This window comes from Canis lupus, chromosome 28 (genome assembly GCF_048164855.1).
Source record: "Canis lupus baileyi chromosome 28, mCanLup2.hap1, whole genome shotgun sequence".
NCBI lineage: Eukaryota > Metazoa > Chordata > Mammalia > Carnivora > Canidae > Canis > Canis lupus.
Window position 1 is genome coordinate 26193489 of NC_132865.1, and position 13593 is coordinate 26207081.

The 13593-nt window shown below is 34.8% G+C and overlaps 2 protein-coding genes across 27 annotated transcripts in view; one reads left to right on the forward strand and one right to left on the reverse strand.

The window, feature by feature from the left end:
• Positions 1 to 13593, forward strand: part of LOC140620331 (uncharacterized) — a 228710-nt gene that overhangs the window by 18089 nt on the left and 197028 nt on the right. The window lies entirely within an intron of this gene.
• DNAJC5B (DnaJ heat shock protein family (Hsp40) member C5 beta) overlaps positions 1 to 13593 on the reverse strand; it is an 82704-nt gene that overhangs the window by 3857 nt on the left and 65254 nt on the right. For 3 of the 4 annotated variants that reach the window (XM_072804447.1, XM_072804449.1, XM_072804448.1), the window contains exons 5-6: positions 13014 to 13185; positions 8773 to 9056 (exon numbers count right to left, since the gene is read on the reverse strand). In XM_072804447.1, the coding sequence (XP_072660548.1) occupies positions 8788 to 9056; positions 13014 to 13185 (441 nt within the window). In that variant the 3' untranslated portion in view covers positions 8773 to 8787. Of the gene's footprint in view, positions 1 to 8772; positions 9057 to 13013; positions 13186 to 13593 lie in introns of those variants that run through there. The other variant, XM_072804450.1, reaches the window with a different exon arrangement.

A 13593-nucleotide genomic window follows, 5' to 3' on the forward strand; every position in this document is an offset into this window, starting at 1 on the left:
TTCTAATAATATAATAATACAATAAATGGACTTAATAGTCTATTCAAAAGAAAAAATGTTCTCAAACTGAATAAATTCCATTCCCCACCATATGTTGTTTACAAAATACACATCAAAAAAAATAAGGACAAAAAAAGTTGAGAGTAAAAAGATGTAAACATCTTTACCACACAAACACTAATAAAAAGAAAGCTAATATAACTATATTTTAACAGACAAAATAAAATACAAAAAGCATTGATAGAGCTAAAGAGTAACTATATAATATAATTTTCAATTCACCAAAGAGATATACAAATTCTAAACTTATATACACTAATAGCCTCAAAATACATGAAGCGAAATTGATAGAATTTTACAGAAAAACAGAGAAATCCATCATCACAGTGGAAGATTTCAGTGCTTCTTTTAGTAACTGACTGATGAAGCAAACAAAAAAATCTTTAAGGATATAAAAAATTTGAAAAATACAATATTGTGGACTAAATTGTCTCACACACAGACTGCCCCCTCTCTAGTTCATATCTTGAAATTTTAACATCCTGTACCTTGAATGTGAACCATATTTGGAAAGAGGGTCTTTGAAGAGGTAATTAAGGTAAAATGAGGTCCTCAGGCTAGGCATTCATTAAATATAACTGATGTCATTATAAGAGGATATTAGAATACAGATACACAGAGGAAAGACCATGTAAGACATGAGGAGAAAATGGCCATCTACATGCCAAGAGAGGCCTCAGAGGGAGTCAACCCTGTGACACCATAAACTTTGACTTCTAACCTCCAGATTGCAAGAGAATAAATTTCTATTGTTCAATCCCCCTTCGCTGTGGTACTTTGTTAGCAGTAGCCCTAGGAAACTAGTACATATAATAAATTTGGTTTATTTAATAGTCCTATATGGAACAATGAACCGAAAAAAGTGCAGAATGTTTTATTTTGAAGCAATTCAGGATATAAATTTCTAGGATGTAAAGCAAGCCTCAAGATATTTTGTACTATTTTATCATGCTTCCCATAATTTCTGATCACAGTGCAGTGAAGTTAGACATAAACAACATAAAGAACCTGAAAAATCCCCCACAGGTTTACAAATTAAGATACACAAAGGCCTAACTTATAGATCAAAGAAAAAATTATAATGGAAATTAGAAAATATTTAAGAACTCAGATTTTAAGAACAATATAAAATGTGTGTATGACACTAAAATGGTACTTATAGGAAACTTTATAGCCTTAAATAAAAGAAGAAAAAAATTAAGTCTAAAAATTAAGAAGTCAGAAAATTAACAATAAATTAAGAGAAATAATAAAGCATAAAAATTTAAAAGAAACAAATATACAAGAGAATCAAAACCAAAAGTTATTTATTTGAGAAGACCAATTAAATTTTCCAATATCTTGTAGAATGGCTAAAAAACAGAAATAACCAATATAAGGAATGACAACTGGAACAGTAATGCAGATCATAGAGATGCATAAAAGGTGATAAAAGGAAATCTTGAAGAATTAATTTTTTAAAAAGATAGCAAATCTAAATGCCCTATAAACATTAAATACATTAAATCAGTAATTCAGAATTTGCACAATCACACATTAGCCCAGAAAGTCCTATAAATCCTGTAGAAAGAGAAAAATCCAATAATACACAAACTCTTTAAAAGTATAAAAAGAAGGAATGGTTTCTAATTTATTTCATGAGGCATAATCTTGGTATAGAACTCTATAAGGAAAGTTCGAGAAAGGAAAATTATAGACCAATCTCAATCATTAACGTAGATATAAACATCTAAGACAAAATATTTGCAAACCCATTTAATAAAAAAATATTTAATACATTATGACTGCATTGGGTTTATCTCAAGAATACAAGATTGCTTTAACATTGGAAAAACAATTTATTTATTTATTTTTTTATTTATGATAGGCACACAGTGAGAGAGAGAGAGGCAGAGACACAGGCAGAGGGAGGAGCCCGATGTGGGATTCGATCCTGGGTCTCCAGGATCGCGCCCAGGGCCAAAGGCAGGCGCCAAACCGCTGCGCCACCCAGGGATCCCCGGAAAAACAATTTATATAGTTCCTCACATTAATAGATTTAAGGAGAAAAATCACAACCATCTCAACTGATGAAGAAAAAATATTTGATAAAATTTCAGACTCATGATAAAGGTTTAACAAAAAAGGAATAGAAGACAATTTTCTTAACCTGATCAAAAACCTACAGCAAGCCTTATAATTGGGATGCAATCTTGAAAGTACTTTCTCTTCAACATTTTACTGGTAGTTTCAGAAAATACAGAAAGGCAAGAAAGGGAAAAAAAATCACAAGGGATGGGAAGGAAGAATCAAAACTATCACTATTCACAAATGATATAAGCAGTTATGTAGAAACCCTGAAGAATTTACAGATAAATAATTGGAAATAGAGAATTTAGCTAGTTTCTTTAGTTTAATTTAAAATCATGTTTTAAAAAGTACATTTCTGTATGCTGAAAAATAAGTAGAAACTAATATTATTTATTCATAACTGTATAAAAATGGAAAAAGTATTCAGGAATAAATGTAACCAAAGACATATATATAAGATCTATCTTTAGCAAAGCCAGTAAGGAAGACCTAAATAAATAAAGGGATATACCATGTCACATGTTAGAAGACTCACATTTTTTAAAATGTCAATATTATGGAATTGATCTACAGAATTCTACTGCAGAATTGATCTACTGCATTTCTAAGTAAGATTTCAAAGGTTTTATTTAAATACCTTTTGTTTTAAAACTTGTCAAAACTTATTCTAAAATTTATATGGAAAAACAAAAGTCCAAGAATATGTAAGACTCCTCTGGAAAACAGGGCAGGAAGACTTGCCTAAACAGTACTGGGAATTTTTATAAGTGGGCCTGGTTGCATACAGATAAACAAAATCAGCAGTGAACCAGAACAGAAAGTCCAGAAGCTCCTCCATACATCTATTGAATCTCAAGGTATGTTAAAATCAAGACTAGAAATCACTGTGCTGTGACAATTTTCATTCTATATGGAAAATAAATGAAATTTATTTGTATACATTTAATAAATGTAACCATACATCATATCACATGATGATTAAACATGTAAATATGAAAGGTGTGTAAATGTTAAGAGCTCCTGCTCTTAACAAACTGTCCAGGATTCTAGATGTTTTTCCTCTATCACATTTCATTTCGATGGTATGAGACCTTGTCTGAACATACCCCATTTTGAGGTTCTTTGCAAGTATGATCTCTGCACGACTTCTGCTTCTTTCAATTCCTTGATAAAACTATTCATTATAACAGTCCAATATGACTGTAACTGGTTTGCCTGGCATGAAGAACATCATTTGCCATCTTACCATAGGTTATCATATGCCATCTCCATAGGGAGACATTGTGTCAAAGGCTTTGCTGGTATCAAGATTCATCCCTTTTAGGGTTCTTCATCCCCATAATCTCCTACCCCTTAACTCCTCGTTCTTTTTTTTTTTTTAATTTTTATTTACTTCTGATAGTCACAGAGAGAGAGAGAGAGAGAGGCAGAGACCTAGGCAGAGACCTAGGCAGAGGGAGAAGCAGGCTCCATGCACCGGGAGCCCGACGTGGGATTCGATCCCGGGTCTCCAGGATCGCGCCCTGGGCCAAAGGCAGGCGCCAAACCGCTGCGCCACCCAGGGATCCCCACTCCTCGTTCTTAATGTCATCAGCTTTATTTTTTTTAATGGTTTCTTTTTTTAAAAAAAAGATTTTATTTATTTATTCATGAGAGACACAGAAAGAGGCAGAGACATAGGCAAAGGGAGAAGCAGGCTCCCTTTGGGGAGCGTGATGTGGGACTTGATCTCAGGACCCCAGGATAATGAGTCAAAGACAGACTCTCAACCACTGAGCCACCCAGGCGACCCATGTCATCAGTTTTAAATGTCACTTTCTCAGGGAAGCTGTCTTTACCTCATCTGTTGGTTTGCTTTGCTGGGGTGTTCACAGATAACTGGTTCCTATTTATTATCTTGCTTCTGTTACTTGTTACACTGTATCACAAATCAAGCCCTCTAGTGTTTATTATCACAGCCCCCATGCTTCTTCTTTAGTGTGCTTATTTGTAAATTAACTAGCTCTTTGTGTCATTATTTGACATATGTCTCCCCATGTCCTTTGTTTGTTGTAAAATCCAAGATAACAGGGACCATGTATTTCTTTTTTCTAGCTCCTACTGCAGTGTCTACAAATATTAAGTGCTCAATAAATGTTTGCTGTGGAAAAATTATCTTGATAAACCTGCCTAGTAAATTTGTTCACTGAACCTTTGTAGTGAAAAATTGAAGAAACTTTGGATCCACTTTGAGCTGCTTTTGGGGTAGCATTCTGAGCTGACTCACTGCTTGCTTGATATATTCATATGAAGAAGAAACAAAGGACTTTGTATTAATTGGTTCTAAGAGTTTTTTCCCATGAATTATTTTTAGAAATGGGTTCCTTTTGGTTGGGGGTAAGGGGGTAGGAAGGAAATTGAGTGGGGTTGGTGAAAAGAGGGAAGGTGAATTTAATCTCTTCCTTGTGCCCTTTTCCTGGGCAGCAATGTGTGTTGAATGCTAAAGAGCAAATGTAATAAATGTCTCAATATCTTGGCTGAGAGCAAGAGTCTAATTACAAGCCATATGGCCTCTTCAATCAATGGCTGTGAATTTATTTGGGTTATATCCAGGTAAGTAGCAAGAACATTTAACCAATCAATAGATTTTTCTATCACTGAATCTCATATTTTTAGATCCAAGGTCAACACTATATATTCTTCTCTTTAGATATCTTCTTCCCTCTCCTTCCAAAAAAAAAAAAAAAAAGAGGAAATCATGATTGCACAAAAAATCTTCAGGGTTTAACTGGAGTTTTCACTCCATTGCCTTCATTCAGTTTGGAAAAAAAACCAACCAACCAACCCTGAATTTAGCTGTTGTATTCTTGGTTTGTTTTACCAAGGTGTTTAGAGACAACTGGTTCTCATTTATGCTCTTGTTTCTGTATCTTGTTACTCTCTCTCTCTCTCTCTCTCTCTCACACACACACAGACACACATAGACACACATGTAGACACAGAGTCCCATGAAGCAGAGTACCTCAAGATGGTCTACAAAGTTCTCTTGTCTAGTATTCTGATTTCATTGGGTCTTCAGCTAACAGAGGATGATAGGGTCTAAATGAGATAGTTTTAAATATACAAAATTTCACAAAGTGGAACAACAATTAGAAGTTCCACTTCTAATTTGTGAACATGTAAAAGCAAGATAAATCACCTGATATCCATTACCTTTATCTTTCAAGTTTCAAATTTTCCAGGATAAAAGAAAGAGGGGCAATGGTCTCCCCTTAGACACTTTCTTTCTTTTATTTGATCCTGTTTGATTCACAAGAATAATAGCATTTCCCTGTGTTCCTAGGATCCCACTGGGAGTATATTTTTTTAGAAAGAGATAGATATCAGTTTATAAGTTCTATAGGTTCTAGCTAATATTGAAGAAGCCACTGGACTTATCCCTTTTATTTCCTAAGGGTAGACGCTGGATTATATCCATGCAGATAGTTGAAAGAGATACAATAACTAAAGCCAATCTTTCCTCCTTACTACCAGTCCTACCCTGTATCACTATTATCAAACAGAAACTGGTACCATTTTATAGCATCAAAAGGTATCTTAGGCTTTAGCCAGTGTGAAGGAATAGGCATGTTTGAAATATGCACTTACTAAAAAAATCCAAGAAAAGTATAGACTTTAGACATAAAACTAGAATTATTAAGCTATCTCAAGGCAGGTGAAAAACATTTTTAATGTTCTTTTTAAATAAGTTAGTTGGTTTAAAGAAGAGTTTGGTATTCTAAACTTGGATTTTCATAAGTTAAGAAATATCTATAATATTATATACAATGTGATATATTGTATCACACATAATATTATATATTAAATATATATAATATTATATATATAACTTAAAAGTGAAGTTTGAGTGTTTAGTCACAGAATTCAAATCAGAAATATATTCCTCTAGTTAGCTCCTGTTCTTTCTTCTTTGTTAGTCTAGTTAGGCATAAGGAAGCAACAAGTATTAAGCAGCTATAATTTGTATTAAGCAGCTATAATTTGTATTCTGGAGAGAGGATAATCTCATATTAGTTTTACTATACTTTTTATCTTGGCATTTCTGGAAATTATATTCAGAATAATATAAGAAGTGCTAACCATGCTTTTTTGAAAATTAGTATTCAAATATGAAAAATAAACTTTTCAGTTATAATCTTCATATATTGGCCAAATCTCTAAGCACAGTATAATCTATAGCATAGCATTTTGATTGATAATTAATAAAAAACCCTTGTTCCACCTACTTCTCCCCCCACCCCCAACCATCTTATCATCCTTTCAGTTCTCCATAAAGGCAGGTATTATGCTCTGGAGGCAGTTTGTTCTATTCCTTACCAGTGAGTATCAAGCTTGAAATAAGGATTTGTAGTCCATACAGAGAAATATTTTAGCAATACTGGCTACATAAGTATCAAACCCAATGCAAAATGAAAATGTGGTGCACCTGATTCAAAAGCTAAGAATTTGAAGATCATGACAGCAGAGCAATAAACCAAGTGTTGTAAATCCTAGTCAGTGCAATAGAGCAAGAAAAATAAATAAAAGGCATACAGATCGGAATAGAAGAAATAAGACCATTTCTATTTGCAGATGACATAATTGTCATCATAGAAAATCCAGAGGAATTCACACACAACAATACAAATTAGTAAGTGAGCTTAACAGGAACACAGGATACCAAGTTAATATACAAAAATAATTGTAAATATTTGTGATGAACAATTGGAAACCCAAATTAAATACCAATGCCATTTACAGTAGCTCTCCCCTAAATGAAATACTTGGGTACCCATTTAACAAAATATACACCATCTCTGTATGCTGAAAACTACATTACACTCATAAAAGAAATCAAATGAGATGTGAGTAAGTAGAGACACATGCTGTGTTGGTGGATTGGATGATTCAACATAGTAAAGATCTCAATTTTTCCCAAATTAATGCAAATTTAATGCCATTCCAATTTTTCAAATTGGTATTTTTTTGTAGATTTTAGACAACCTGATACTAAAATTTATATGGAAAGGCAAAGAAACTAGGAACACCAAAACAATTTTGAAAAAGAACAAAGTTGGAGGAATCACACTAGCTGATTTTAAGACTTACTTTAAAGTTGCAGAAAGCAAGGTGGTCTGTTATTGGTAAAGGGATAGACACATAGATCAATGGAACAGGATAGAATCCATAAATAGGTCCATAGAAATATGGCCATTGTTTTTTGACATGGGCAAAGACAATTCAATGGAGAAAGGATAATCTTTTCAGCAAATGGTGTTGGAATAATTAAATTCCATTTGCAAAAAAAAAAAAAAAAAAAAAAAAGAACACAAGAAAGCAACCTCTGTTCACCACAGCAACTTCTTGCAAGACACATTTCCAAGGGCAAGGGATACAAAGGAGAAAAAAAAAAACTATTGGGACTTCACCAAGATAAAAAGCTTCTACACTGCAAAGGAAACAGTCAACAAAACTAAAAAGCAACCTACGGAATGGGAGAAGATCTTTGCAAATGACATATCAGATAATGGGCTAGTACCCAACATCTATAAAGAACCATCAAACTCAACACCCAAAGAACAAATAATCCAATCAGAAAATGGACAGAAGACATGAACAGACATTTCTTCAAAGAAGACATACAAATGGCCAACAGACACACGAAAAAATGTTCACTATCACTCGGCATCAGGGAAATACAAATCAAAACCACAATGAGAACCTCACACCAGTCAGAATGTCAGGAGACAACAGATGTTGGTAAGGATGCAGAGAAAGGGGAACCCTCTTACCCTGTTGGTGGGAATGCAAGCTGGCATAGCCACTCTGGAAAACAGTATGGAGGTTCCTCAGAAAGTTGAAAATAGAACAACCCAGCAATTGCACTACTAAGTATTTACCCCAAAGATACAAATGTAGTGATCCAAAGGGGCACCTGCACCCCAGTGTTTATAGCAGCAATGTTCACAATAGTCAAACTATAGAAAGAACCCAGGTGTCCATCGACAGATGAATGGATACACACACACATGCATATACACACAGGAATATTACTCAGCTATCAAAAACAAAGAAATTTTGCCATTGGCAAGGATGTGGATGGAACTAGAGGGTATTATGCTAAGTGATATGTCAATCAAAGAAAGACAGTTATCATATGATCTCACTCATGTGGAACTTAAGAAACAAAACAGAGGATCATGGGGGAAGGTAGGGAAAAATAAACAATGATGAAATAAGAGAGGGAGCCAAACCATAAGAGATGCTTAATCATAGGAAACAAGCTGAGGATTGCTGGAGGGGAGGCAGGTCAGGGGTTGGGGTAACTGGGTGATGGACATTAAGGAGGGCATGTGATATAATGAGCACTGAGTATTATATAAGACTGATGACTCACTGAACTCTACCCCTGAAACTATAATACACTATTTGTTAATTAATTGAATTTATTTATTTAAAATTTTCAAAAAAAATTAAGAGGAAATGCTTAAAAATGGGTTATAGATCTAAATATTAGACATAAAACTATAACACTTTTTGAAAACATTGGAGAAAATTTTCATGACTTAGGGTTAGGCTAAAAGTTCTTAGACATGATGTTAAAAGCATAAGCCACTGAAAAATTTGACACCTTTGTAATCAAAATTTTTGCTCTGTAAAGAAGCAGCAAAAAATATATGTAGAAATGATAATAGTTTTATAAAACAAAACCCCATAAATATTTACACAAAAAAATTTAAAACTGTTATCATCCTTGGAGAGCTGGTACCAGGAGGTTGATGTAAACTTGCTTTTGACTCTGTATCCTTCTGTGGTTGTTAAATTTTTATTAATATCTCTTACTTGCATACAAGGTCTCAAAACTCCCCACCATTGGCAGCTTTCAAATGAGGTTAGGCAGCAGTCAGCTAGAAAAGTTGTGGGAAGGTGAGGGTTAACGACTTAGATTTTGTCCAACTCTGAAATCCTAGGATTTTGTAATTATATACAATGTAAGATTGTTAAAAACTCCCTATGTGAGAAAATGTTTGCCATATTTTAATTTCAGAATCATTGAAAAAAAAAAAACCTTAAAGCACCAGGGCTCACCAATACCTTCTAATGGACTCAAATCTTGATATATGCGGTTTATCATTTGTCATGAGTAACTTGATATCTTAATGATTAGTAGCTTCTTTCAAGTATATTTTCTGTTTTCTTAAAATTTATTTGAGAGAGAGGGAGAGAGAGATCGATCATGCACAAGCAGGAGGAGGGGCAGAGGGAGAGGGAGAGAATCTCAAGCAGACTCCCCCATGAGTCCCAACTTGAGGCTTCATCTCATGACCCTGAGATCATGACCTGAGCTGAAACCAAGTTGGAAACTCAACTGACTGAAGCACCCAGGCACACCTCAAGTGTATTTTCTTAAACAACTTTAAGTGGGTCTCCTTCTTTTGCAGAACAGGAGAATCCACATTCCATTTATTGATCACAATCTAGAAAGCATGGTCTTCACATGGAATCTGTTTTTTCATCTTTACAAGCCCTAACTTAACATTAATTTTTATCTATAAACTATATTAACTCTCTGAATTAGTGAAGTAAAAATCTGAAACTCGTTCACCTAGGTGCAAATAAGGCATAAATTTTCATAATGAAATGTTAGACTGAAAAGCATGGTGAATTTACTTGCTTCATTACTCCATCGTTAATGACATTTTAGCTTCAGGGACCTATATCTGTGTAGATCTTTCTGAAGGCTTTTTGGGGCCCTACCAATGTGCTTATATTTTTGTATATTTGCAAAAGTAAGATATTTTTATCATAATCAGCAGAAACAGTGTCTCTTTCTACTTTGATTTCCCTCTGTCATGCTTTTCTTCTTGATGAGTGGCAACAGAGGGGCTATGGATATTTTGGGGATTCAGTTAAGGAGAAATAGAGTTAAGGGATAAGTTTTATTTGAATTTAGTGTCCTATGTTTTTGTGGTTTGCAGTGTATAGTTAATTATTGGTAGCCATATTGGCATAGGAGTAGCTTAAAGAATCCTCTTAGAGCTCCCTATGGCAGTTCACTTGCTGAGGAAACATGAAAATCCACACCAGAGGTCAGGTCACCCTGTATGAATGTGCCCAGGAGGCTCTGATACTGAAAATATTGAGTGATGTAGGGGCAAAAAGTTGGAAATGTAGAGACTTAAAAAGTGATCTGTGAAAAAATTCTTCTAAATCTTACATCTTATATGTAAAAGACTAGTCTTCTCAAATTTAATAGCTATCCCTAAAAATGTAGACATTATCAATAATGAGCTGTAACACCAAAAGAAACTTTTCTGTTCTACCAATGTGAGAAAACAAATTTTGATCAAATACACTAGAGAAAAAAAAACAATTATTTTTCTATTCTTCCTACAGAAAATGATATTCCAAAATTACTGTCAAATGAAGAGACAAAGAATAGTACATCCAGAAGGCATAGAGGGAAAGTATTATAGAGGTGTACCAGGCTGTTAAACTATTGCTATTTTGTTTTAGACTTTCTCATATTTGTAGTATTTTTAGTTTTTAAGCTTTGCAATTTATTGTGATTTCCCTTTCTCATTACAAATAAATATTTGCTTTCAGAGCTACTTTTATGTTTATAATTTTGTGCTTTATTTTTGGTAAAGAACACTGCCCAAGTTGTGTAAGTATCAGGCCCTACAAAATTTGGATCAATTCTGCATAGAGCTTTTAAATATTTGGGCATAGAATAAAGCTTTTCCTTTGGCTTAAGGATTCTTAGTAACACAATCAAGTGAGATCATGCTTTACTTAGTCTAGAATATGACCTCTGCAATGGAATTGGTAACTCTGAGGTGTCAGAACTGAGAACAGTGAGAGGCACACAGATTTATCACCAGTCATCCTGCAGGAAAGAAACCTGGGTGGAATTTGGCACTGAGTATACATTTCTGTTCCAGAAAAGAAAACTGCAAAGGAGGTCTGATGAAATGACCTGGTAGAGCTTTTATCTAATTTAAAAGAGGAAAGACTTTGAGGCTTTTCAGAGAAGTGTGAAACAGTGGAGTTTGGGTATCTATGTTCAATTTACCTAGTTTTGGTTTCTGCACTATACAGGAAAAGTTAAGGTTGACATTGTGGATGATGATGAAAATACTCTCATATCTCACCTGCCCCTTCCTATTTAGTAATTGAATAGTGTACTGGATTGATGGATGTTATGGGAGATCCTGTAGACAACAGAGCTAGTTAATGTGATCTTACAATAGTTTATCTCCCTTGCAAAGGCAGAAGGGATTAATGTACTGGGGATCATCATTCTTAAGGAAATTATGCAAGGTCACTGGCCCTTCCATGGAGAATTTATACATATATATGTAAATATATATTTATAAACATATGTTTATAAATATATATAAATTTAACCCATTTTTAAATATAATATATTTAACCCATTTTTAAACATATATATATTTAACCCATTTTTAAGTAGTACTGCTTGCTTGTTCTTTTTGGCATGTATGTCCTCATTAAAAGATTGATTGTCCTTTTTACATCCCAAATAAGGTAAAAGGCAATTATAATTATATTTCATCATGGGCCCACAATTTGTTTCCAGGAGTAGTAATAAAAATTATTAGAGTAACCCCCTGTTTGCTAGACTGGCCATCCAGTGGTCTCCATAGAAAGGGGTCACAGGTTGCAGGAAAACCCCTTAGTCTTCTCTGACTCCCAGTCCTAAAATGATCTGGACTAAGTACAATTTACAAAATTGAAGACTCCTTCCTTCAAGCTAGAGTTAGGGTGCATCACATTTGATAGGGAATAAAAGGTATATGGAAGGTTTTAGATAGTCTCTGCTGCTTGATGTCATAGAAATTCTGTTTCATTGTGATCAAAAGAATCAGAGTCCAGTTCAGTCCAGAGAAATGTACCATTCCTAATTTCAGCAATTCTGACAACAATGGGCCACTGTCTGAATTATCAAGTGATTCTTTTATTTGGCTGTCCAGGGTTCTTTGTGATTTAACGATAAAGTCTATAATGCAGAATAATTATACATTCTATAGGAGAAATTTATAGTGGGATTATGGCTGCAAGACAGAGAGGACAATGGCAGATTTGACTCCAGCTTGTTTACACAAAGGCATTTCCTGGAACATATGAAGTATTCCTAGTGTTGTGAATTCTGTGAGGTTTTATCTTTCCTTATATTTTTTCTTTATCATTTCTGGGAGGAACGAACTTGAAGAATCAAGTAATATTTATGATCATGTATACACATAGACAAACATGTAGAGGTAGTTTAGCAAAGCAAATAGTCCCATTTACGAAGACAGTAATCTTGATGCTGGTTGAGGCTAGCTCTGAATGTGTGGGTTTGAAAGAAAACTATGTTTCCAGGGAAGAAAGATCACCCTTACCCTAGTTCTATTCAAAACCCATTATCAAGTACTCAGAAAGAAGAAAAGTCAAGGGTTGTTGACTTTTTGTGATGTCCATTCCCTTCTATATGAATAGAGATCCTAAAGTAACAGGCTTGGTTCTTGTATCTCTGAGCATTCCCACTCAAACCTCCCTGAACCTAGAGCTCATACTCTCATAACGAGATCATGAATTGTACTAGCTTTGCTTTGTGATCAGCATATTTCGTGATTTTTTTTTTTCTCATGGTGTCAGGTTCTGCTTTTCTTTGTGGCTAGGAAAGGGAACTGTCCTTTCATCCTCTCCAAAAGTGGTACCAAAGATGACAGTCATTGGGATTCCTCTCATTGGGTTGTTGGATCTCTCTCACTTTAGTGATAACCATCATCAGAGACCTCACACGTGATCAAGCCTGTGAAGGGAAACCCACTAACTCTCTCCTCATTTTACTCTACCTTTTTCCATATCGGTCTTGATCTGCTCCTCAAGATCCTCTGGGGACACATAAAAGTCCTCTTCTGGCACCGATGATTTGGGCCGGCAGCGTCCACAGCAGCAGTTGCAGCAGCAGCATAGGCAGCAGCAAAAATAACAGCCAGTCAAGAGTCCAATGATGACAAACAGGGTCTAAGGGAAACAGAAGCAAAGCAAAATAGAGGGGAGTGGTGGTAGGGTGTGGGAGAACCCCAGAAATTAAGTGTGCTTCCATGTTATCTTCAGAAACCTAAAGATTTTGCAGTTCACCCTGCAGACCACATATTCACCCTCATCCTTATTGTAGCTTTTTAGTTACCTTGGAAACAAATTCCTTATGAAGTTTTGCCTAACAAGTTCACAGGAAGTGACTTGTAGCCTAAGTAATGAAGTGTTTATTCATAAGCTATAGTGGTCATTATTAACAGTAGAGCAAACAAAACAACAAACAAACAACCTCTACAGGTCAAATGAGCTAACCAAGGAAATTGACTCATTCTCGCTGAAGAACTGCTGTTGATAGCTCTCCCTCCCACCTCCACATTTCTCTTAGTCACCAAG